This window comes from Pipistrellus hanaki (genome assembly GCF_964339955.1).
Source record: "Pipistrellus hanaki genome assembly, chromosome: 2".
Lineage (NCBI taxonomy): Eukaryota > Metazoa > Chordata > Mammalia > Chiroptera > Vespertilionidae > Pipistrellus > Pipistrellus hanaki.
Genome location: NC_140504.1, coordinates 195,364,246 through 195,388,942, shown reverse-complemented (window position 1 = coordinate 195,388,942; position 24,697 = coordinate 195,364,246). Strand labels below are relative to the sequence as shown.

At 66.1% G+C, this 24,697-nt stretch overlaps 2 protein-coding genes across 6 annotated transcripts in view; one reads left to right on the top strand and one right to left on the bottom strand.

The window, feature by feature from the left end:
* The window catches only part of PEX14 (peroxisomal biogenesis factor 14), a 126,020-nt gene extending 124,437 nt beyond the window's left edge, over window positions 1-1,583 (top strand). For both annotated transcript variants that reach the window (XM_084875367.1, XM_084875366.1), the window contains one exon: window positions 490-1,583. In XM_084875367.1, the coding sequence (XP_084731493.1) occupies window positions 490-931 (442 nt within the window). In that variant the 3' untranslated portion in view covers window positions 932-1,583. The remainder of the gene's footprint in view (window positions 1-489) is intronic.
* A 5,358-nt stretch (window positions 1,584-6,941) lies between these two features.
* The window catches only part of CASZ1 (castor zinc finger 1), a 150,436-nt gene continuing 132,680 nt past the window's right edge, over window positions 6,942-24,697 (bottom strand). For 3 of the 4 annotated variants that reach the window (XM_084875272.1, XM_084875273.1, XM_084875271.1), the window contains 11 exons: window positions 22,894-23,029; window positions 22,607-22,670; window positions 21,233-21,387; window positions 20,987-21,109; window positions 19,546-19,887; window positions 17,902-18,100; window positions 16,989-17,160; window positions 14,213-14,364; window positions 13,730-13,871; window positions 12,784-13,095; window positions 6,942-10,417 (listed from right to left, as the gene is read on the bottom strand). In XM_084875272.1, the coding sequence (XP_084731398.1) occupies window positions 9,285-10,417; window positions 12,784-13,095; window positions 13,730-13,871; window positions 14,213-14,364; window positions 16,989-17,160; window positions 17,902-18,100; window positions 19,546-19,887; window positions 20,987-21,109; window positions 21,233-21,387; window positions 22,607-22,670; window positions 22,894-23,029 (2,930 nt within the window). In that variant the 3' untranslated portion in view covers window positions 6,942-9,284. The remainder of the gene's footprint in view (window positions 10,418-12,783; window positions 13,096-13,729; window positions 13,872-14,212; window positions 14,365-16,988; window positions 17,161-17,901; window positions 18,101-19,545; window positions 19,888-20,986; window positions 21,110-21,232; window positions 21,388-22,606; window positions 22,671-22,893; window positions 23,030-24,697) is intronic. The other variant, XM_084875274.1, reaches the window with a different exon arrangement.

The window sequence follows — 24,697 nt, the reverse complement described above, 5'->3', positions numbered from 1 at the left end:
GAAAGCGCCTCAGGCCTCCCTTCTGTTCTGATGTGTCGACCCGGAGCAGTGCGCCCCCCCCCCCCCTCGGCACTCCCATGCAGAGCCGTGGACACGTTAGAGTCCGAGGCCCAGGTGTTTGGGGGACCCCCCCCCTCCCGCTGGAGGCGGGGATTATGACGTCAGGACCAGGAGGGAACAGGCTCCAGGGCTTGGCAGGCCCCGGGGCGGGGGGTGCTGCCAGCTGTGAGGAGGGCCCAGGAGGCCCCCCGAGTGGGCAGGGCACTCTGTGGGCAGCCCAGGCGTCTCTGCTTCCGTCTTAGCTGCTCCAGCTCCTGAGGCCGTGGGTCCGAGCGGAGGGAGCGGGAGGGAGGTGCTGACCGGCTGGTTTCTGTCCCCGGCTCAGTGGGGCTGGGGCTGGGGCTGGGGGAGGGGGAGGGCGTGGCTCTGCTGCGGGTGGGAGCCCCAGGATGTGGTCATGACGCCGCCCTCTCCTCCCTCTACCGCCAGGAGGCAGTTCCCTCCCTCCCCGTCCGCCCCGAAGCTCCCCTCCTGGCAGATCCCGGTCAAGTCCACGTCGCCCTCCAGCCCGGCCGCCGTGAACCACCACAGCAGCAGCGACATCTCGCCCGTCAGCAACGAGTCCGCGTCGTCCTCGCCCGTGAAGGAGGGCCACAGCCCCGAGGGCTCCACGGCCGCCTACCACCTGCTGGGCGCCCAGGAGGAGGGCGAGGGGGTGGTGGACGTCAAGGGCCAGGTGAGGATGGAGGTGCAGGGCGAGGAGGAGAAGAGGGAGGACGAGGAGGACGAGGAGGACGAGGACGTGAGCCACGTGGACGAGGAGGACTGCCTGGAGGTGCAGCGGGAGGACCGCCGGGGCGGGGACGGGCAGATCAACGAGCAGGTGGAGCGGCGGCCGGAGGGCGCCAGCAACGAGAGCGAGCGGGACTAGGCCGCGGGTCCCTCACGGGGGGCGGCCTGGCTCTCCGCGGCTCGGGAGGCGCTCTGACCAGGTGGGGCACAGGGCCGGGCAGCGTGAGGGGCACACCTGGCCCCCGCGGCTGCTCTCTGTCCTCCAGCCTCGCCTGCGCTTCCTCAGCTCCCCCCACAGACGCCACGACCTGTTCTCCCCGCAGGCCGAGGCCCCGCCTGGGCTCCGGGACCCAGGCCTGTCCAGGCTGTTGCTGAGCATCTTAGCTGACCTAACACCGTGCATGACAAGAGGTAGCTCCTCCCTGGCCGCTGGCCCTCAGGGGGCAGCAGCGTGGCCGTTGTCCGCTGTCCGCCCTCTCCGCCCTGGCTCCTCCCTCCGTTTCATGCTGGGGGGCAGGGGCTCTGTCCCCGGGGCCCTTTCCTCCAGCCGGGCCTTCCAGGCCGCCCGTCCCCGCCCCACCGGGCCCCGTCCTCCCAGCCAGTGAAATCACTCGCACTTGTGACTGTCCCCGCTTCGTGGCGAGCTGTGGCCGCCGCTCTAGGAGCCAGGCGGCAGGGCCTTCCTGTCTGTCCTTCGGTCCAGAAACACGTTCATTTGTGCGATCAGGTTTAGGTTGAGAATATGAGATGCGACTGTACATAATTGTAATAAATGAGTTGCCACTATTTAATTCCTGCCTGCGGCTCCCTGTCTGCTCCCCGTGCCCAGGGCCCGGGGTCTCGGCTGAGGCTGGGCCCGCTGAGCCCCGGAGGACCCGTAGGGGATGGGGGCTCGTTCGTGGGGGGCCAAGCGCGGAGCCTGGAGGGCTTCATCCTCGGCCGTGTGTTGAGGGCGACACTGCTCGGGAGGAGAGCGTCTGTGCTGTATATAGACCTGCTGAGGGTGAGGAGCTTCCTTCCTTAAATGGATGCATGTGCTCCCGGAGCTGCCTCTTCCTCCCCCGGTCCTCTCCCCCTCGCCCTCCCCGGCTCCCTGTGCCCTTCGCGCAGCGTCCCTGAACCCAGGGACCGGCAGGGCTCCTTCCCGGGAGCGCTCTGCGCCTGCGGGGGCTGGGCCGGAGCAGTGCGGACATCGGCTCCGGAGGCTGCGGGTCCAGGTGAGCCCCCGCCCGCCTCCAACCTGCTGCACCGCCGGCCCCGCAGCCTGGCCAGGGAGGAGGCCGAGGGCCCAGGGCTGAGGGACTCGTGTTCGGGCTGTTTTGTCTCAGAAACATCTCACCTCCTGCCGAGGTCCCTTTCTAGGGCTTCGGGCCCAACCCCTCCCCTGGCAGCAAACCCGTCCTGACTCAGGCCCCGGGCCACCACGGGGGTGTCGGGTCATGGCGACCTGTGTCCATCCCCTGGCCCGCTTCCTCAGGCGTCATCTTACACACACACACACACACTCCAGAGAGGGATGGAGACATCGATGAGAGCAAGTCATTGATTGGCTGCTTCCTGCAGCCCCTAGTGCGGATCGAGCCCGCAACCTGGGCCTGTGCCCTGACCAGGAATCAGACCGTGGCCTCGTGGTTCACAGGTTGTGCTCAGCCCCTGAGCCACCCCAGCCGGGACCCTCGGGTTTTATCTTTGATGCTTGCCCATCCCTGCAGGCTGTTCCCCGCCATGCGCTTCCCAGGGAACAGCAGGGCCGACATGAGCGTCACCGCCGCCGCCCGCCATCCCCGGAGGAGCCAGGGCGCTTGGTCGCCTGGGCCCTCAGCCTGTGGTGGACGAGACAGGGGAGCCGACCTGCCACGGAGGGCTGGAGGCGGGTCTGAGGCCCCCTCGGGTCCACAGAACGGCCTCTGACCCCGTCCTGAGTGGGCGGTCACGGGGTCTCCCCCTCCAGCTTGGAGACGCTCATTTCCCAGAGGGTCGTCCTCCGGTGGAGCAGACGGTGGCCGGAGCAGACGGCCTGGGGAGACACAGCCGGAGCCACAGGAGCACAGCGTGGCCTGGCCGCCCTGGGCCTCCCGCCCCGGAGGCAGGGGCCGCAGCGTGCCTCCTCCTGCCGGGCCGGCGGCTGCACCCGGGCTCCCGTGGAGAAACCTGGGCGAGGCCTTCGGACCCGGGTCCCAAGCGGAGGTTGGAGTTTGAGGACAGAGCGCCTGGCCTGGATTCAGGGAGGAAAAACCCCTCCCCAAAACGGCGTGAGTGCTGCCTAATAAAGGCAGCCGCTGGACAGAGGGAAACAGCCCTTTGAAAAAAAGCCTTTCATTAGAAAAATAATGCATTTCATCCAAATAAGGTAAAAATATTTGGAATGGGGCAGAAGTGAGCAGCAGGCAGGCCTGTCAGGCCCTTTCTGGACGGGGAGATTATTGCACTCAATCACCATGTATTTCCCTAAAGCTCCTTCAGGGGAGCGCCGGCCGCGCCGGGAGCGGGCAGGGCGGCCGCGGGCACCTCCCGGGCCAGGCCCCCCGCCCGCCGTGCCCGGGTGTGCGATGCCCTGCAGGCGGGTGCGGTGCGCCCGCAGTCCCTGGCCGCCCAGCACAGCCAGCTGCTGGGAAGGGGCGCTCTGCTGGGGAGGGGGCGCTGAGCCTGCAGACTGTGCTCTGCTGTGGACAGGCATGGAGTAAACACCTCTTGCCCCGGCAGCTCCACAGGGGCAGGTGCTCGGGCTGAGCTCACGGCTCCCTCTGTGTCTAAATAAAAGCCGGAAACTCCTTCCGTGTTGTGTGGCTTGCTTGTCTGTGGGGACTCCCACCGCGGGGAGCAGAAGGTTTCTAGAGGCTCCTGGCCCTCGGTGTCCGGCCAGGACACAGGTGTGGGCCTGGGGCCTGGGCCCAGCACTCCTCTCCTCTGCTGATTGCCCAGCCCAGCCCTGCTCTGTCCCAGAACCCAGTCCCTGCCTCAGCCCTGCCCCAGCCCAGCCCTGCCCCAGCTCTCTGCCCAGCCCTGCCCCTGTGCCAGCCTCTTCCCTGTCCCTGCCCCTGCCCCAGCCCCAGCCCCTTCCCTGCCTCTGCCCCAGCCCAGCCCCTGCCCCAGAGCCCAGGAGGATGGGCGGGCAGGAGACGTTTTCTGGGGCCTGACCAGCGGGTCCTCGGAGTTGACTTAATCCTCGGAGTTTCCTGGTGTGTTTAAAGCTGTTTCTTCCAAAGGAGACACTCGGGGCGGAGAGAGGTGCCGGGAGAGCTGCAGGGGGAGTGAGCTCAGCTCCAGGTGAAGCGCTCACCTGGGGTGGACCGCGTCCTGGCTGCCCCCTCCTGCCCTGGCCACTGGTTCGGCCCTGCTTTTCCTCCTGCACCGGCATTCCCACCCCGGACCCTCATCCCGGCCAGGCAGACAGTGCCGGGAGGGTGCCAGCTCCCTGCACCAGCTGCCTCTCCCCGCTCCCCGCACTGCGGGGCCTTCCCCCCGGTCGGGACTATTTCCTTTCGGAGAGCACTCAGTGGATGCCTTCCGAGGAGCGGTTTATCTCCCACGGAGACGCCGCCTCGCCCTGCTCCGGGCTGAGGCTCTCGCTCCGTCCTGGGCACTGGTGCCGGCTCCCCCCCTGGGAGCCCTGGGGAGCCGTTCCCCGGGGTCAGAGAGCCGAATGCCTCGGACGCCCAGAGCGGCCGCCCATGGGCTGGGAGTCAGGGCAGGGCCGGGGTCCCCCCAGGGGCCTGGGGCGCACGGTGCACACCTGCCCTCGCTGGCTCCGGGCTCTTGCCTCCCGGGGTGGCACAGGCCTGGCCCCTGTTCGTTCCCAGCAAGATCCCAGGACTGCTGCCGCCTTCCTCCCTGGAGGCCTGACCCTGACCCTGACCCTGACCCTGGGCAGCAGCACTTCGTCCCCCGCCCCCTGGCCTTGGGCCACGGCTACCTGTGCGGCCAGGGCCACCTGGGCGTGCCGGCGGGCCCCACAGCCGGGGAGGGGCTGCCCTGTCTGCGGGTCCGGGTGGGCCCGGCCAGGCTCTGGGGCCTCAGCGCTTAGCAGCACCCGAGCCCTGCCGGGCCTGTGGGGGTGGGCAGGCCCGGAGCGCGGCCTGAGCCTGTGCAGCCGGGCCTGGCTCTCTCCAAGAGGCTGCGGGAGTCGCACATCTGCCCAGGTTGGGTGTAGAGCATCACACCACCGCTAATTAAATCCCAGGGGAGAACATGTGTTCCTGCGTTTCCCACCGCGCCCAGCAACCACAGGCAGTGTGAGGGCCTGCCCGCTCCGCACGCCGGGGTGGCACCGGCCCAGGGCGGGCCCTCCCTCCTGGCCCTCCCTCTGGGGCGGAGGGCACCGGCTCGGCACCAGCTCCCGGTGGGCGTGTGGGCACTTGGGGTCCGGGGCAGTGCCTGGGGGTCAGCACAGGGGGCAGGCCCTTGTCCCCTGAGGCTTCTCAGAGGGGCGCCTGGACCCAGTGCCCTTCCCGGGCTTGGCACAGGGCCCTGCCTGGTCCTGAGGCTCCTTTCGAAGCTGGCCCTGCCCGTCCGCTGTGTGGGGGGCTCCTGGGGTCCATGGGGGCCCAGAAGACCTGGGGCAACGAAGGCGGGGGCAGTTTGGGGGCATCTGCCCCGAGTGCAGCTGTGCCCAGGGGGCGCCCTGCGGCCGCCCCGCCCGCCCGCAGCGGGGGCCTGGCTGGCTCCGCGCCTCGCCCGGGCCCCTCGGGAGGGCTGCCAGCCCGCCCGGGCCCACAGAGCCCCAGTAATGGTTTTAATTGGTTGAACTTGTGTTTTATCCCATAAATTAGTCACTGTTTTATTTAACAGAATCAAGATATCCACAAACAATAGGCGAGTTCCAACTTGAACGTTTTAATAAGACAGAAAGAAGCATATATTTTCGCGTCTGTTACAAACATATTTATGTAAATAGCCCGTGGGCTGTGCTCCAGAGGGGAGGCAGGGAAGGGCCTGGGAGTGGGGCCGGCGGGAAGGAGCGTCTGTGGTGGGGACGGCAGTGAGCTGGGTGCTGGGAGCTGGGTGCTGGGTGCTGGGAGCTGGGAGCTGGGTGCTGGGAGCTGGGAGCTGGGTGCTGGGTGCTGGGAGCTGGGTGCTGGGAGCTGGGAGCTGGGTGCTGGGAGCTGGGAGCTGGGTGCTGGGTGCTGGGAGCTGGGTGCTGGGAGCTGGGTGCTGGGAGCTGGGAGCTGGGTGCTGGGTGCTGGGAGCTGGGTGCTGGGAGCTGGGTGCTGGGAGCTGGGAGCTGGGTGCTGGGAGCTGGGTGCTGGGTGCTGGGAGCTGGGTGCTGGGAGCTGGGTGCTGGGAGCTGGGAGCTGGGAGCTGGGTGCTGGGTGCTGGGCACGCAGGGGGCCCGCGGACACGGGACAGGCAGCCCAGGGGAGGGTCGGGGTGGACTCCAGCCTGTCCTCTCCTCCGGACAGCGGTGTGGCCCTTGCAGGAGTGACAGGCCCTGAGCCGCCCTCAGTGGAAGAAGGTGGTGGGCCCAGGAGGTCGGGCCCCGGAAGGAGGTGGGCTCAGGGCAGAGCCTGGGAGACAGGCAGAGGATGGGGTTTCGCCCGCCGTGCGGGAGCGTCAGGGTCAGTGAGCAGGAGGAGAGTGTGCCCGGGCTTCTGAGGGGCCCCCGCCCGGTGCCACCCGGGAACCGGCCCCCTCCGGCTCTGCCCACGTGCCGCCGGCAGGAGCCGAGCCAGCATCCGGACGGGATCCGGGTACACGCCGTTCCCGGCCCAGCAGGTCCCTGCAGGAAGGAGGAAGGAGCGGAGGGGGGAGGCCCAGGAGCCTTGGCTGACAGGAGAGGGCTGCCCAGGGTGGGGGCCTGGGGACCTCATGGAGCCCATGGGGTCTTTGTCGGAAGCCTGACCGCCTCTGCCCGAAGGTGCTTGAGTCCCCTGTGGGGCCTTCAGGCAGGGCCGAGGGAGGGGCCCAAGCCCCCTCTCCCCCACCCCCTTCCACCATCTGCCCCCAGCCCCCTGGGGAACTTGGCCTCATCCCAAGGGCGAAACTGGTCCTCCCCCACCTCTTCCAGGGCTGAAGGGTCCCCAACGCCCCTCCTCCCTGCCTGGCACACGCAGCTCAGCGGGGCCGTGCCACCCTGCCCGGCTGGGTCGCCGCCAGCTGCTTGGGCTGATTTTAAAAATAAAAGATAACCTGATGATATTTTTTTTCCAGTTTTTATTGAGTGAAAATGTCAAACCTTGCATCAGTCATGCAAAAAAAAAAAAAAAAATCAAATAAATAAAACACATATATTAAATTTCTAATAGCACTAAATTCAAGTGGAAAAATATTCAGTTCTTAATAACCAGGTGCCGAGGAGACCAGATTCAAGTAATCAGAGCACACGCTGTTCAGTTCGGTTCTCACGTTCTGCGTTTTTTTTTTTTCTTTTTGTCTCAAAACCTCTCTATATATCTCTATATATCTATATATGTATATACATATAGATATATACACACATATGTGCATACATATTACTTTATATTTATATATATACACATACATAGTTATAAAACATTAAAAAGAGCATTGGTGGATCAAGCATTGTTTTCCCCACAGAAAGAAAATGAAACAAAAAAGTTACACATTAAAATTCAAAATGAGCTAGCAATGGCTTATAGTCCTAGTGTGCAATATGAAGGTTACAAAAGGCTAGACTTCGAAGGTCGGCGTCTTCTTTCTTTTTTTTTTTGTTTGTTTTTGTTTGATTTTGCTACATTGAAAAACGTTTTTGTTTTTTTTTTCTTTACAAAACTTCCTGCACAGACTCCGCGGTCTGCGGCCCGGCACGGCTGGGCGAGCGCTCGGGGCACACGCGGTGCCCGCGGAATGGGGGGGCCTGGCGGGGCTGTTCTGGAAACGCGGTGTTCCTGGGGAGTCGGGCTCACTCCGGGGTCCGCGGGCCGGCCTCCCTCCCCGCTCCCTCTCCAGTTCCGAGGACCCCGGCTTCTGGCTGTGGGCGGCCAGAGGACAAAACGGAAAAAAAAAAAGAAATAGGACGTTACGGCCCCCGTAGGGCAGGCTCCCCTTTGGAGACCCGGAGGGAGGTGGCTCTGGGTGACAGACAGGCCTCCCCCCAGACTGGGCCTCCTCTCCTCCTGTGGCCAGCGTCTCGGGGCCCAGCGGAGACCAGCTGGGAGCCCGGAGCGGAGGGGAGGCGGACAGGAGGGGCCGGTCCTGGGTCCCTGTCACCCTCATGGCCACGGGCCAGGCCGGCCGCCGGGCCTGGTGACATCATCTCCAGGAAGGGGGGATGTTTTGAAAAGGGAACCAAATCTGGGTGGGTAACACCAACAAAGAAGCATCCCGGACAAAAGAATAAACTGGGAAAGAAAAGGGGGGGAAAAAAGCCCTAGAAAGCCACACACATAACCCATTGAGAAAAACTCAAATGTCAACTACACACTTGTATCAATGGTAAAAGTCCTTTCCTCTGGCCTCGGAAAAATTCAAGTGAAAAGCTGGAATCGGTGGCTCCGGGGTGCGAGGGCGGAGGGGCCTCGGCTGGCGAGGCCGCAGACACCCGCCCAGCAGCCCGGGAGCCACGCACCGTCTCACCTCGGAGCTCCACAGCGGACAGGGAATCACCCCTACCCGCCCCCCGCCCCCTGCACTCTCCTCTTTGTTCTGTGTAGAATAATAACCTTGACAGGAAAAATACTGTACACCTTTCTTGCATTTCCCCCCCATGTTGACTAGGAAAGCCCCAGTCGCATCTTTCCTGGCTGAGACCTGGTGGGCTCGGCACCCCAGGCTGGCTCAGCCTTTCCCGGGGCTGGTGGGGGGCGGTCGCCAGGCCGGCCCAGGGGCGCCCCAGCCCTCTGGAGCGGGTGCCGGGCCAGGCCTGCGGCGGGCACAGGGACCAGGAGCTCCTAATTCATGAGGTTTCCTCCCAGGTCCCGTAGGGTCGCCTTGCTGACGCCTTCTGCCCCCCACCCCCCCAGGGCCCAGGGAGGGCCTGCCAGATGCTACAGGTGCGGCTGCCTCTGGTGGTTACGGGTAGGGGGGTCCCAGGGACCCCCAGCACCCGACCCCGTCCTGAGCAATAAGGAATCCCACCGGCGTGGGCGTGGGCGTGGGGCCCGGGGAGGGTCGCCGGGGGCAGCTGCCGGGGCCTGCGCCCGCCTCGGCCTCGGGGACCCCCGCTCCCCTCTCCTGCCCCGGACAAGAGCACCTATTTCCCTGAAGAAGATCTGACCTGCAGCCAGACGCGGCCCCGCGGCCAGGCAGCGGGCGGCGGGCTGCGGGCTGCGGGCGGCGGGCGGCGGGCGCGGGCGGCGGGCGGCCCGGAGCACCAAGGGCCCCGCCTGCCCTGAGACGGACTCGGGGTCCGGAAGCACCGGCGGGCGGCGGGGGGGGCGAGCCTGGGGCGCCCCGACGCCGGAGCCACCACACACATCGAGCTCTGTACAGAGGGAAGCTTGACGTATAAATACCGTTTCTTACAAAATCAATAACAATAAGAACCAGGAGGCGAGCCCCCGGGCGGGCGGCCGTCCCTCCGGGCCCGGCGGCGGCTAGGGCGAGGCGGCGGCGGCGGGCGCGGCGGGCGCGGGGGCCGCGGGGGCGCCCAGGCCTGCCCGCTCCGGGCTCCGCGCGCCCGGCCCGGCCTCGGGCAGCGACTCCTCCGAGTCGGTGTGCAGGTCCTCGTCCTCCTCGTCGTCGTCCTCATCATCATCCTCGTCCTCCTCGTCCTCCTCCTCCTCCTCCGCCTCCTCGTTCGGCTCCTCCTCGTCCTCCTCCTCCTCCTCCTCCGGGGACGACTCCCCGGGCGCGGGGCCGGGCGTGGGGCCGGGCGCGGGGCCGTCGCGGGCGGCGGGGCCGTCGGGCGGGCCGGGGTCGCCCGCCTCGCCCCGCTCCGGGCCCAGGCCCAGGCCGGCCGGCCGCGGCAGGAAGAGCAGGGCGCCCGCGGGCGGCTCGGGGCCCAGGGCCGGTGCGCCGTCCAGGCCGCCCGCCGCCGCCAGGCCGGGGCCGGGGCCGGGGGCCGCGGGGCCGTCGGGGCCCGGCTCGCCGCGCTCCTGCTTCTCGTGCTTGCGCTTGTGCGAGTCCATCTGCGACATGCCCACCACCGTGTGGCGGCAGCCCGGGTGGGTGCAGTGGAAGTGCGAGCACTTGAGCTTGTACTTGCAGTCGGGCGCGGCGCAGTCGGCGCTGGAGCTGAACTGGCGGAAGCCGGCGGCGCTGATCACGTCCTGCTTGCCGTGGTGCTTGCGGTGCGCCGTGACCTTGGTGCTGTCGGTGCAGCGGAAGCGGCAGCGCAGGCAGTGGAAGTGCGTGCTGGCGCCCGAGAAGGGGCAGTCGGCGAAGGGGCAGCGCAGCGAGGCCTTGAAGCGCTGGAAGTCGTCCAGCACCAGGTTGTCCACGCGGTCGTGGTGCTGCGCGTGCTTGTACATGTGCGTGCGCCCGCAGAACCGGTAGCCGCAGTTCTCGCGCGTGCAGTGGTAGTGCGTGACCTTGAGCGAGAACTGGCAGGCCGCGTCCCGGCAGTCCTCGTACAGGTCGAAGCGCCGGAAGCCCTCCAGCATCATGCCCTCGTCCAGCATCTTGCGGGAGGAGGCCGTCTTGCGCCGCTTCCCGAACGGGGACATGTCCTCGATGATCCAGAAGCGCTTCTTGGCCCCCGAGGCCGTGGGCATGGAGATGGTGTTCCCTGCGGGGAGCGGAGGGCAGGGGAGGGGCGGGAGGTCAGCGCCCCCGCGGGCACCGTCCCCGCGACCCCACCCCCCGCGTAGGGTACGGAGACCCAATTGTTACTATTTTTTTAAATATATTTGTATTGATTTCTTACAGAGAGGAAGAGAGAGGGATAGAGAGTGAGAAACATCGATGAGAGAGAATCATCGATCAGCTGCCTCTTTGCACACCCCCCCACTGGGGATGTGCCCGCAGCCAAGGTACATGCCCTTGACCGGAACCGAACCCGGGACCTTTCAGTCCGCAGACTGACGCTCTATCCGCTGCGGGACGCGGGACAAATGGTTAAAAAATCGGGACTGCGCCGAAACTGGTTTGGCTCAGTGGATAGTGCGACAGCCTTCGGACTGAAAGGTCCCAGGTTCGATTCCGGTCAGGGGTGTGTACCTTGGTTGCGGGCACATCTCTAGGAGGGGGTGTGCAGGAGGCAGCTGATGGATAATTCTCTCTCATCGATGTTTCTAACTCTCTCTCCCTCTCTCTTCCTCTCTGTGAGAAATCAATAAAATATATTTTTTTAAAAATTGGGACTCCCCTGCCAAAAGTGGGACGTCTGGTCACCTTACTAGGGTCCCGAGTCAATCGCGGTGGCCAGAGGCAGTGTTTAGGGACAATCCCTGTCTTCCCATGGCTGTATGGGGCCTGGGGGGGGGGGGGGCTCCCCCTTCCCCCTCCCCCCATAAGCCCGGAGCCGGGCTTCCCCTCACGTCTGCAGGGCGACCGCAGGCGCCTGCCCTGGTGCAGAGGGACCGCGCCCGCCCGGGGCTGTGGCAGCTGCGTCCTGGCCGGTTTGGGTGGGCAGCGAGGGCCGCCCCGGCGCTAACGGAAGCTGAGGGGGGAATCTAGGTCGGAGTGTAATTACTCAAGTTGCACGGGGGCCAGGACGCCATCCCCGCGGCCTCTAACGAGGGTCGGCATCCCTCCTCCGCCGCTGGCCGTGTCCCCGGGGCCACCGGCCTGCGTGGGCCCGCCCGCTCCCGAAAGGATGCCGGGCGCCTCTGGGCTGTACTTCCTCGCCCCGGAGAGCGCCGGGCAGAGCCTCCTGGTACCAGAGGTCCTTCAGGTCTTGCTGGGGTTCTCCGCCCAGAGACCTGGGAGAGGCAGGTCCCTGATGGCTGGCCTGGAGCCAGCGCAGGCGGTGGTGGGTGGTGCTGTCTGTGCCCACCCCCAGCCCCATCCTGGACTCAGGATGCCCCACTGCCAGGGCTGCCCCTTTCTGGGAGGCAGTGACGCTCAGAGCTGCAGGAGGCGGGAGACCAGTCCCTCGGCTGCACAGCTCCCTGCCCCTCCCTCACCCCAGAACCAGCAGAGAAGCCCCAGGCCGAGCCCCACAGAGTGCGGGGGGGGGGGGGGGGGTGGACACCCTCCCGGCTCCTCCCACACGGCTGGCCTGCCAGACTCCCCTGAACCTGCCTCAAACGCCAGCCCCCACAGCGCCCCCCTGCTGCACTGTCCACTCAGGACCCAGGCACCACCCTCAGCAGGTGACGAGACACCAGGCCTGCGAGGAGGCGGGGCCCTGGGAGGACGAGGGAGGGCCGGCCTGGAGAGCCAGGTGGGTGAGGAGGGCCCTTTGGGGGTGAGCTCACGGGGCTCCGTCTGGTAATGCCGACAGCAGCAGAGCTTTTCGCGGGCTGCATGCCACATGGGACCCCCCGCCCTGCTCTCGGCCATGCCCCTGGGCCTGGCACAGGGCCTGGCACTCAGGCAGCATGTGAGGCGAGATTGGATGGAGGGAGAGGCAGGGCCGGTGACAACTCCGTGAAGGGACAGGGAGGGCCGATCCATCCACGCGGGCAGCAGACACCGGAGCCAGGAGGCGGCTCTGCCATTGTGCACGGCACCGGCCTGGGCACAACCCCCCAGGCTCTTGATTGACTCCACGGTTGAGGGTTCAGGACCCTCAGAGCCCCGAGCAGGTCCAGGCACTGCAGTCTTCCCAAGAACCCTCCTGCCTCCCTGTGCCGGCCCCGGGCGGACTCCCAGGCCCGGGGGACAGGCTCCTGGGCGGACTCCCAGGCCCGGGGGGCAGGCTCTGGCCTAGGAAGAGGGGGTGGGGCAGGCACAGCCTCCTGGGGCTCTGGCCGGTCTCGGAGATGAGCGAGTCCCAGGGGACCCTGGTGGCGACCTTGTGCCCTGCCCAGTCTGAGCAGCAGCTAGAGGAGCCGAGCTCGGGTGGAGCCGAGGCTCGCTGGTCTGGAGGGTGCTGGGCTGTGAGGGGCGGGGGTGTCCCTGACCTTGGCCCAGAGGCCACAGAGGAAGGCCCATCCTGAGCCCGGGCCTCGGGGGTTGGCTGGGGGTCAGAGGGCGCGTGTGCGTTACCTGCGGCGTCCTGAACTAGGGGGACGTCACTTTTTACTGGAGGTGGAGTGGCAGTGACGGGTGGGAAGCCGGGCTGGCCGCCGAGGGGGTGGGCCAGGCCCCGGGTGGCTCCGAGGGTGGCACTGAGCAGAGAGTATGAGAGACAGGGTGGAGAGAAGAGGCAGGGGAGGGCAGGGAGGGCGGGGAGGGGCGCCCGGAGCATGGCCGGGGGGAAGGACGGAGCCAGTGGGGGCTGCGGAGCCACGCGGGCAGCCGGGTCCCGGGCGGAGGCAGCAGGAGGAGGAAGAGGAGGAGGAGGAGGAGCCGGGCAGCCTGGAGAGGGTGGAGAAGAGCAGAAAACAAACAAACAAAACAAAACACACACACAAAAAAAACAAACACAAAGAAGAAACAAACAAAAAAAGAACCAAAATGAGAAACCCAATGGTAGAAGCAAGTATGATATGAAAATGTGTGGACAAGTGAGGAGCAGAGAGGAGCACGGAGAAGAGAGGGAGGAGTGGCCAACAGACTGGGAGCGAGCCGTGCCCGGGCCTGGCCAGGGCCTGGGCCCAGGGATCATGCTGGGGCCGGGGCAGAGGCCAGGAGAGGGGCCGGGGCTGGTGGGGCGGCGCCTGCCTCGGCCCTGGGCACTGGGGCCGCTCCCTGGCTGGGGCTGAGCTGCTCACTCCATGGCTCCAGGCCTGGGCCTCTCCCGGGAGCCGAGGCCGAGGGCAGATGCCGGCGAGTAGGGATGGCAGCCGGTGGCTCCATGGCCCACGTCCCAGACCGCTCACACCGGCCTGGCCTCCTTCGAGGCCACTGGACCATGAACCTCCTGTCCTAGCTTGGGCTCAGCGGCGCTGGCCGTGGGAGGAGGGGTCTGGCCGAGGCCGGGAGCTCCCCGGGCCCCTCTGCCCTGCCCGGCCGGCCCTCGCCCGCTGTGTCCCGGCCCCGGCCCCCTCACCTGCCGCTGTGCTCTCGTTGCCCACGGGGGTGCTGGAGCAGCTGCGGTCCATGGTGGACGACTCGGAGGACACGGCGCCCGGGCTGCAGCCGGTGTAGTCCATGTACTCATCCGTCTCGGTGTCCAGCAGGCTCGGGGGGCCCTGGAAGGAAGCGGGGTGCCCCGTGAAAGCCGGGCTGTGGGCAGGCTGTCCGTCCGGGGGCGGGGGGCGGCCTGCGGGCGGGGCTATGGGCAGGCTGTCCGTCCAGGGGCACGGCCCGCTGCCTGGCTGCGGGCGCGGGACCCGGGGGGGGGGGGGCGGCCTGCGGGCGGGGCTGTGGGCAGTCTGTCTGTCTGGGTGGCACGGGCAGCAGGGGAGGGACCCTGGGGGGGGGCGGCCCCTGGGCAGGGCTGTGGGCAGTCTGTCTGTCTGGGTGGCACGGGCAGCAGAGGCGGGACCCAGAGGGGGGGGGGCGAGGGGCGGCCCGCGGGTGGGGCTCTCACCTGGGAGGGGGGCACGCGGTCGAAGTTCTTGCCCAGCATCCTGCGCATGTGCTTGCGGGCGTGGGAGGTCATCTGGTGCTTGAGCAGGAAGGAGAACTGGCAGCCCTCGCGGATGCAGTGGAAGTGGCTGTTCACCTGGTTGTACTTGCAGCCTGTGGGCAGGGCCCGGGCGTGAGCCTCCTGGACGGGCGCCCAGGGCCCCTGCCCCGTGCCAGGCCCCGCTCTGGACGCGGGGGAGCGCGGCCCACAGGCAGGTGACCAGACGTCCCGATTTCTAACAATGTGTCCCGCGTCCTGCGGCGTTTTAAAAAAGTCCTGCTTTTTGGAAAGAATCTTTTAAATCTTTGGGACTTAAAAAAAAAAAAAAATTATTGATTTTGTACAGAGAGGAAGGGAGAGAGATAGAAACATCGATGAGAGAGAGTCATCGATCAGCTGCCTCTTGCACACCCCATACCGGGGATATGCCCGCAACCAAGGTACATGCCCTTGACCGGAATCGAACCCGGGACCCTTCAGTCCGCAGGCCGACGCTGTATCCACTGAGCCAAACCAGTTTTGGCTGGGACTTTTTTTTAAAACGCCGCGGGACACGGGACAAATGGTTAAAAATCGGGACTGTCCCGCCCAAAGCGGGACGTCTGGTCACCTTACCTACAAGGCCGATAGCACCTGGGGGAAGGGCAGCATCCGCTCCCCCCGCACCCCCCCCCCCCCGGGGTGGCGTTCTACCAGGCGGGCTGCACCCACCCCACCTCCCGGGAATGAGGCCGCGGGGCTGTCCTAAGCCTGGCCTGCCCTCCAGCCGAGCACAGAGGCGGTGACAATGGCAGACGGGCCCCCGTCCCCGACGCCGGACCCCGAGAGGTCCGTGGGGTCCAGGGCAAGGGGGTCCTCATGACCCGTCCACTGGATCAGCCGCCTCCCAGCAGCCTGGTCCCCACACCTCCGAGGGGAGCCGGGGGCTGCCTGCCCCCGGACCTGCCTGCCCCCTCCTGCCTCTGCCTCCCTTGGGGCCGAGAGCAAACAGCAGCGGGATTGAAACGGCCTCGGTGGAGGGCAGGTGAAGGCCTGTCCGTTGCCATGGCGCCTGAGCTGGCCAGGTGTCTTATGTCATCCCCAGCTTTGTTTGGGCCCGGCCACCACCCAAACACCCCAAGTTGGGTAAATAACAGCAACTGCAGAACCCCGACACCTGCGGACGGAGCCGGGGCGGCACCGGCCACCCGGTGTTGACATCTGTTGCCATGGTTACCAGCCCTCTCCCAGGCCACGGGCTCTTTCTGAACTAATACCCGAAGGAAAGGTTTGTCCTCGCCCTTCCCCTGTGGAAGGGCCGGTCAGCGGTAGGCAGCGGGCCCCCCCGGGCTCCCCCAAGGCCCGGCTCCATGGCCACCGGAGTCACAGCAGGGCTTGCCCGCAGAGCAGGTGTCTGCCGGGCCTGCTGGCTGCCACCTGCCTCCAGGCCCCAGCCCCTCTCGGGCAGGTTCTCGCCCCGCCTCTGCAGCCTGTGGACACGAGGCTGCCCTCCTGCCTGCTGGTCCTGGAGGCCCCCCCCTCCCCGAGGCTCCCCCAGGGCCGACTCAGGAAGCTCTGTTCCGGGGCGAGGGGTCCCTGCTGGGGTCCGATCTCGGCAGCGGAGTTCACACGGGGGCACCTCCTCTTCCCAGCCCCGCGGCCACTCCCCTCTGGTCACCCCACTTGCAGAAGCTCCGGGCTTAGCCTCCGTGCACCTGCTGTCCCCCAGGTCCCTGCACCGAGCACAGTGCCGGCCACAGCAGAGGGCGAAAGCACTTTGGCTGCTGCTGCCTTCACGCCCGTCCAGCCCATCCGCCCCCCCGCGCCCGGGGCTCCCGCACCAGCGTGGAGCGCGCAAGTGGCCGTTCCTCAGCGCACCTCTGCTGAACGAACGGACGAGCCACTGACTGAATCACGGCACGTTTCAGACAAAACCCTCGCAGCCAAAGCCACGGACAGAGTCCCCAGTGGGAACATGAGAGCTCCCAGCATGCACTGGGAAGCCCTCTGGAAAGGGAAAGAGCCCGGCCGGCCGGCGTGGCTCAGGGGCTGAGCGTTGACTTATGAACCAGGAGGTCACGGTTCGATTCCCGGTCAGGGCACAGGCCCGGGTTACGGGCTCGGTCCCCCGTAGGGGACGTGCAGAAGGCAGCTGATCCATGATGCTCTCTCATCATTGATGTTTCTATCTCCCTCTCTCTCTGTCTCTGGAATCAATAAAAATATTTTTTTAAAGGAGAGAAAAGAGCCAAAACCGGTTTGGCTCAGTGGATAGAGCATCGGCCTGCGGACTGAAGGGTCCCAGGTTTGATTCCGGTCAAGGGCATGTACCTTGGTTGTGGGCACATCCCCAGTGGGAGCTGTGCAGGAGGCAGCTGATCGATGCTTCTCTCTCATCGATGTTTCTAACTCTCTATTCCTCTCCCTTCCTCTCTGTAAAAAAAATCAATTAAAAATATATTAAAAAAATAATAAATAAATAAAAAGGAGAGAAAAGAGGGAAAGAGAACCAAGCCGAGGCCTGGACACCTGAGGAGGGCCTGGCGTCTCCCCAGGGTGGGTGTGTGCACCCCTTCCCGTGGGCTCTTGGGTTCGGACCGTCTTCCCAGTTTGACGACGGCTGGCTGGTGCTATCGGTGATGTTTTAACAAAGTCTGGAGCCCGATGTGCAGGGGCAGGAGGTCGGCGCTGAGAGAGGTGGCCCAGGGGCCAGGGCCCCAGCCCCGCCGCCCCGCCCGGCCCGGCCCCAGGGCGGTACCTGGCCGGCCGCACTCCTCGCGCTTGGTGAAGTACTTGAACCCGTTGGCCGCCCGCCGCTCGGCCTTCTCATGCTTCTTGATGTGCCAGGGCAGCTTGGTGGTGATGTTGGTCACGAAGTAGCAGCCGGTCCGGAGACAGTGGTAGTGCCCGCGCATCCGGAACTCGCAGTGCTGGGGGAGGGGCAGGGGAGTCAGGGCCAACCACGTGGACAAACCCCGTGAGCCCCACCTGCCAGGCCTGGGGCAGGCACCGTGCCTCGGTGTCCTTCCCTGCTCAGGAGCAGACACACACAATCCGGTAAAGACCTTTCACCTGCTCAAAAGCAGTTTGTACGCCTCTGGGCCATTTGACTAAAACAGCCTGCCTGGTGTTGGTGGCATCCTTCTCTAGACCCGCAGCCAGAGCAGACATCACCAGTCTATCCCAGCACTCTTCTCTGTGCACCCAGACCTAGGCAGACATCACCAATGGATCCTCGCACATCTTTGTACCCAGATCCAGGTCCGATTCCTCCATAAGTTCGCTCTGAGTCTGACCTGCCCTTCCTGCCTGGGCACGGACAGCTCACTCTCTTCATGTGTCCCGAGTGGCTATTTTAAATTCAGGCCTTTGGGGAAAGGGAATCGCGAGTTCCAGGAGGCAGAAGGAGGCCAAGGTCACGGTGGCTGCCCAGGATGCAGTCACCGCTGAGGGTGAGGATGAAATGACAGACTGCACCAACCAGCACCAAGCCGAAGCCCTGCCTGGGGCCGCCAGGGCCCCAGGGCAGGGAGTGCCCTTTCCAGAATCGGAAGGAGGCCCATTCTGCCAGGGCGTGAGGAGCAGTGGCTGCCAGGAGGGGCTGCCCTGGGGCCGGACCCTCCCCGCCACCTCCCGGGCCCGCCCTGCCTCCCCGCTCCCTCCGTGCTGACCTGGTTGGGGCAGAGACACTGCAGCGAGTAGTAGGCAAACTGGTCTCGCACGTTCACCAGGTTGTTGTTGGGGTTGATGTGGTCCAGGCAGTGGGACTCGGCCTTGCCCGAGGTCTTGCAGACGTACTTGCAGTTCCCGAAGAGACAGTGGAAGTGGAACTTGTTGGCGTACTTGCAGTCCGTCGCCAGGCAGGGGTCGCTGGAACGAAACCACAGTCATTGGCGTTCCCGGTGCCCTTCCCAAGGGTGTCCTGCCACTCGCCCACGCTGGGGTTCTGCTCCCCAGTTCCCCGGTGGTGCAATCAAGAGGAATGGCCCCTGGGCTGCCCTCCTGCTCAACAGGACGGTTCAGTCTGCGGAGACTACAGATCCCAGCATGCATTCCTGCCTTCTTTTTGGGAGAAGGTGCACAAGGGATTACAGTGTGCAGGCTGCCCAGAGCATTGCATGCTGGGACTTGTAGTTTCCATGGCCACACCCCAGGATTACAGATAAGGATGTCTGCAGTGACTTCTTGGATATGAAAATGAGGGATGGTGCTGCCAGCCCTGGCTGACATGGCACAGGCGAGGCCCTGGATGTGGCTGACGGACAGGGTGCAGATGGGCGGGGAGCCCTACCAGGAAGTGTTGCCACCACGGGGCCTTGGCCAGTAGGAATGGGCACCTGAGGTCAGGTCCTGCTGAGGCTCATAATTGTGAGGATTCCCAGGTCAGCTGGGGGCTGGGGGCTTGGGGCACCCATCTACTCACAGACCCTAAGCCAGCCGAGTGATGGGGCTGGCAGGGCGGGAGGAATGCCAGGCGGGACCTCCGTAGCTGGCCTGCCCTGTGAGTGGGGGTCCCTGCCCGGAGCAGGGGGTCCCCGGCTGCAGACAGGCATGGAGGGTGCTGCACTCCGGCCTTCTGCCCTGGCTGCAACTCGGCCGCCCCCCACATCAACCTGGTGGGAACTCTGACCAAGTCTGGAAAACTGGGGGGGGGGGGGGGAGAGCTAAAAACTTGGGGAGGGAGGGGGGCTGGCACTGTGGGGAGGTGAGTGGGGGAAGGGAGGCGGGGGAGGGACCGAGAGGCGCGCAGGTCCCTTCCAGGCTGTGGGCCCAGCCCCAGTGCTCAGAGAGGGAGGACAGCGGCCACTCAGGCGGTGTATGTTCACATCCAATTTATTACTTTTATTGAGAACAGGAAGCCGCACACATCAGGATACAGAGTCACCGTTCTCGCCGCAAGCAGCCACCACCGTCCGGCGAGGGGGTCCCTCCGTCCCCCGGAGCTCAGACCCTGTGCAGGGGCCGTGGCCTGGCCCTCGCCCCCCGGGACCCAGGGCTCCGCTTGCCCTGCTGAGGCCCAGCCAGGCCCAGCCCCAGAGGAGCCCGCGGGCAGGCCCGCCACTCCGGCCCCCCCCAGGGCCACCACCACCACCGTCTCCCCCACCCCGGCCACCTGCTCTGGGCACAGGAAGGGGTCCGAGCGGCCGCATCTCTGGCCAGAGGACCTGCCTGATGACCGGGTCCCAGAGAGGCCGGGGACGGCCAGGGCCAGCTGCGGGCCGGGCGGCTGCGCCCTCGGCGCACCTCGCCGGCACCTACTCCCGAGACACAGGGTGGGGGGGGACACGGGACTCCCGGGCCATCGAGGGACTCACTTCTCCTGGAACTGGAGGAATCCGGGTTTGACCTGGGGCTTGGCGCTCTCTAGAGAAGTCGTCGCCAAGGGCGAGGAGGGCAGGTGAGGCACTGGCGCTGGGAGCTGAGGCATCTGGGGGATGGTGGAAGCCAGCTGCTTCCAGGCGAGCAGGGTGGGGGCGGAGGGCACGGCGGCCAGGCTGGGGGCCGGTCCCTCCAGGGAGGACGCGGCGGCCGCGGGGACCGGCGGCGCCGGCGGGGACGCGGGGGCCAAGGGAGGTTTGGTCTCGGCCGCTGCCGCGCCCGGGAAGGAGGCCTCCGCACTGCCTTTGGCGGCTGCTCCCTCCGTCCGGAAGTGGAAACTGCAAGAGGCAGAATGGGGGTCTCAGGGGGGCGGTGGAGGGGGCCTGGGCAGGCCTGGGCATGGCGGGCCTGCCTGTCGGCCTCCGAAGCCCAGGGTCCCCGTGTCCCCCTCTCGCCCCCAGTGCCAGCCGGGAAGGGCTGAGCGGGAGCCGTGCCCTCCAGGCCTGAGCTCTGGCTTCTGGCTCAGTCCTAGCACACCTTCCTGCCCGGACCTCCGTCCCTACGCCTCCCTACAGGGAGGGGCTGGTGGGCAGCAAGCCCTGGCCCCGTGGAGCCCGCCCCTCCAGAAGCTGCTCTGAAACGTAGAGGTGGGTCCGGGCCTCGAGCCGGCTCTTCTGCAGCCCAGCAGCTGGGGCGGTGCAGCAGGGAGCCCGATGCCTGCGCAGGGGGTGGGGACAGGCCGTGTGAAATGGCTGTGAGCGCTGGGTTCAATTACAACAGGCGCTGGGCTTGCCGCTCTCCAGCTCAATGGGTTCCACAAACTCTTCATTTTTAGGTCAAAGAGAATCTACAACCGCGGCGTTCGGGCCTGGAGAGGCCTTCCCTGGGGGTCCCTGCCCGGTCGGTCGGTCGGAGCTGGGTGCCTGCAGTCGGCTCTGCAGGCGGCGCCTGGGGCGGGGCTGGGCTGCCCCGGCCTGGCCCGGTGGGCTGAGCAGACAGGCAGGCGGGGCGGAGCAGGGGCTGTGAGGAAGCCTGTGTCTGCGGTCTGGTGGGAACTGTGTGGGTCCTGCTCGGAGGCAGGGAGAGGCCTGTGCAGCCTCCAGCCCACGGGCCCCCGAGCCAAGCACGGATCACAAAACGGGGCTGGGCCCTAGCCGGTTTGGCTCAGTGGATAGAGTATCAGTCTGCAAACTGAAAGGTCCCAGGTTTGATTCTGGTCAAGGGCATATGCCTGGTTGTGGGCTTGATACCCAGTAGGGGGCTTAAGGAGGCAGCCGATCCATGATTCTCTCTCATCATTGATGTTTTCTATCTCTCTCCCTCTTCCTTCCTCTCTGAAATCAATAAAAAATATAATTAAAAAAACACCAAAGAACAAACAAAACAAAACAAAACGGGGCTGGGTGTGCACGGGCCCTCCCGAGGACCCCGACTCACTTGGCGTGCTTGACGGCGCCGTCCAGGGTGCTGAAGAGGGCGCCGCACTCCTCCACCACGCAGTGGAAGTGGGCCTTGTGCAGGAAGTCACACTGCGCGTCGCAGAAGTCCTTGGTACCGAACCTGTGGGGAGCCGGCTGGTGAGGGGAGGCCGGGCGCTCCGCAGGCCGGGCGTGCAGCGGGGCTGGGCGCCGCCCCGGGCCAGGCGGCCCGGCCTCTCCCTCCCGGCCTCCCGGCGGCCCTCACCTGCGGAGGTACAGCTTCCAGGGCTCCGGCAGCTTCTCCGGGGCCAGCGCCTTGGCGGCCTTGCCCAGGAAGGGCGAGGGCTCCACGCCGGGACTGCCCTCCGCCTCCGCCTTGATGTTCAGCAGGCTGCCGAGGTTGGGGTTGGTCTGAGACATCTGTGGGGGGGACAGGGGCCACGCTGGGGGCTGGGGGGCCTCAGGACACAGACCCACTGCCCTGGAGTGGCAGGAGCGCTGGACCCCTCGGGCCTCTCTCGCGGACCAGACCCTCTGAATGGACGCTGGGCGGCCTGTGGAGCCAGGACTCCTGCACGCTCCCCCCCCCCCCCCCCCCCGCCCCGCGTTGCTGGGAGCCATCCCTCAAGCGGAGGCCGAGACCGAGGCCCAGCTTTCCCCAGACTCCGCGGCTCCCTCGTTATTTTCCTGCCGGGTTTTCAAAAGAAGTGCAAGAGGAGGAGGGGTGGGGGAACCCCTTCGAATGTGAGAACACGAGGAGGCACACAAAGGAGGCGCAGCGAGGAGGGCGGGGGGGCTCCGGGGTCAGACGGAGACAGCTGGAGGCTGCTGGGGAGGAGGGGGAGCTGCCGGAGGCTCCGACAGGAAGGGACACGAGGGTGCGGGGGGCAGGGACCTAAGGAGGAAAAAGAAGAGCACAGAGCCAACAGGAGAGGCAGGGAAGGAAGAGGGCAGAGGTCAGAGGGCAGAGGTCAGAGGGCAGGGGGCGGAGGAAAGCGGAGGCTCCTCCCGGGCCGAGGGCCCAGCCCGGGCTCCCACCCGTGAGGTCTGGCCCAGGCCCGGCTCCCTCCTCGGCAGTCACTTGTGTGCAGGAACCAAATTAATCTTGCCGTAGTCAAATTCATCACGGGAAGGGGGAGAATGTATTTGAGATGATGTATAATTTACAAAGACCCTGCATTATTTAAAATAAATATTCCGGGCGACCTCGCGGAAGGCGTCCGCGACCATTACTCACCCGAAAAGTGGGGATGGATGCTCTGCTCCCCCTTTGGACGCCCCCTCCCCCCCACCCTTCCTTAAACAACAAAAAGTATATAAAATAAATAAATGAAATTAATAACGGGCCGCGGAGGAAGTTCGAGGGCTCGGGAGGAGCTCCGGGGGCCCTCCATCCGAAGGGGGGAAGAGGGTGTCAGGGGCTGGGATATATATTTCTCCAGCCAGTTCATTAAATTAATTTGTAAGCAGTGGCTCTGAAATTATATCCGATGAAAAATGGCCTCAAAATTTAAATGGTACAAACTCATCTTATTAGAGGCAAAACATTAAAAAACAAACACATCCCCCCACCCCCGACGCAGCTCTCATTTCTCGGGGTGGGGGTGGGGGCGGGAGGCGTGTGATGGATGGTCCTTACCTTATTCATAAGCGAGGATAAAAGAGATGAATTTGCCGGGACTGCGTGGCCATTTGATTCATTGCTGGAACACACAAACCAGGGGCTTTAGCTCCGACGGACGGGAGACGGAGCCCGGGCCTCGTCCCCCCGGGCCCGGCCCTGGGGCTCCGGCCGGCCGGCCCGCGGCTGCCCTGCCGGGAGGGCTTGGCCCCCGTCCCCGGTGGGGTCTGGCCCGGAGGGTGCTGTCTGTCCCCGAGCCTCCTGGGGGGGGGGGGCAGAACAGGGAGGCCCCGGCCTCGCCTCACCTGGGCTCCTTCACCGTCAGGTCTACACTGCGGTCCTGGGAGGCCTCGTGGGGGCCGGGGGCGCCCGAGCTCTCACCGGGCTCCGGCTTCACGGGGGCCGGGGGGAACCTGGCGGGGGTGGCCTGCTGCCCGGTTCCTGGAGGAGGGGCGGGGGAGACGGTGTTAGACAGAGGGCTGCGGGCCGCCGATGGGCACCGACCGGACCCCCCTCCCCGGAGGGCGGGCAGCGTGCTGGGTGGGCTGGGCCCCCGGAGCCCTGGCCGCCGGTCAGCGGCTGTCCCCCTGACGTGATGGCCTGTGACGCGGACCCTGGTGTGGCAATCCTTCAAGTGATAATTATTGCAAAATTATGTCAGAGCCGTCCGGCTCAGGGCCTCCTGGATGGAGAGGGCGGGAGCCGGGGAGGGGGCCGGGCCGGGCGGGGGGGCCGGCCCGTCCGTCTCCGCCGCCGACTGTCACAGCCAATTTGCGGGGCTGCCGCTTAGGCGCTTATTGAGGACGCGGCTAACGCTGAGGGGAAGTGGCAGCTCCGGGCTGGCCGCGGCGCCCCCTCCGCGTCCCCCTGCCCGCGGTTGCCGGGGCGACGGCCCTGCCTCGCACTGAGCATGCCCAGGAGGGGCATCTGCCGGCCGGGGCGATGGGAGCTGACAGCCAATCAGGCGGTTCAAGCGGGGTGACCTCGCCCGTCAAGCTGTCGGCGGAGACAGGCCTGGCCGCCGGTGGGCGCCGTGGGCGGGGACGGGCCGGTGGGCAGGGGATCGGAGGCCGCTCTGGGAAGGGCGCGGGGAGTGGTGACGGGGACGTGCCGGCCGGCCCTCCTCCGTCACCCCCGGTGACTGAAATATTAATCTGCCCCCGGGCGCCGCGGCCGGCGGAGCCGCGTCCGTCCGACAGCAAGCGGCATTTTATTAAAAAGGAAGGGAAGGCGGGCCGTCCTCTCCGCCTGACCTTTCTTTCGGGGGAAGGAGGCTTCTCTATGGGAACAGAAGCACTTGGCAGCCTGGCCGCTGCGCCCAGTGTGGCCTTGGGGGGTGGAGGGGGGCACCCCGGCTCGAAGGCTCCCGGCCAGAGGGCGTGGCCCCAGGCGGGCCCTCCCGGGCGGCAGGTGAGCCGCTCTGAGCTGCCCGCCGACAGGAGGTCCCGCGGACGTGAGAGTTTCCAGAACTCAGAGCGTCCACACCCGCCAGCTCTCCTAGACCACCTGCCCGGCCCCCGGGGAAAGCCGCCCGCCCCTCAAGACTGGCGGCCGGGGGGGGGGGGTGTCTGGGCCACGGGGACCCTCAGACATGGCCGGTTCAGGAGCCGGACGGCGGGGTCGGAGGCTCAGCTTCATTGCTTAATGGCCACATGCCCGGCACAGACCAGCCCACACGGCCGCCAGCGCCACCGGCCGGCTCCTCCCCTCTCCTTCCCGGCACCTGCCTGCCACCCTCGGTGCCCAGGCCTCAGCAAGCACCAGGGCTTGTCGAATGAATGAATGAGTGAATGAATGAAGTGAGCCATGCCCAGGCCTGAGCCAACTCTTCTCAGGAACTTGACTAATGCCCATCGCCAGGAGCGGGGGTGGGGGGGGAGTGGGGGTGGGGTGGTGGGGGGTGGGGGGAGGAAAACGAGAGGGACATGGAAAACCCAAAAAAACCCAGCGGAGAGAAGCAGAGACGGTTGTAAACGAGCAGGAAACGTGAGCGAAGGAGGCCCACCCGTCCGGTGAGCCCATGGGGTGACAGACGTGACCGGCTCCCCGGCCCCACGCGGGAGCCAAGGCCATGGCTGAAATGAAAGAGGCCGATGCACCCAGTCCCTG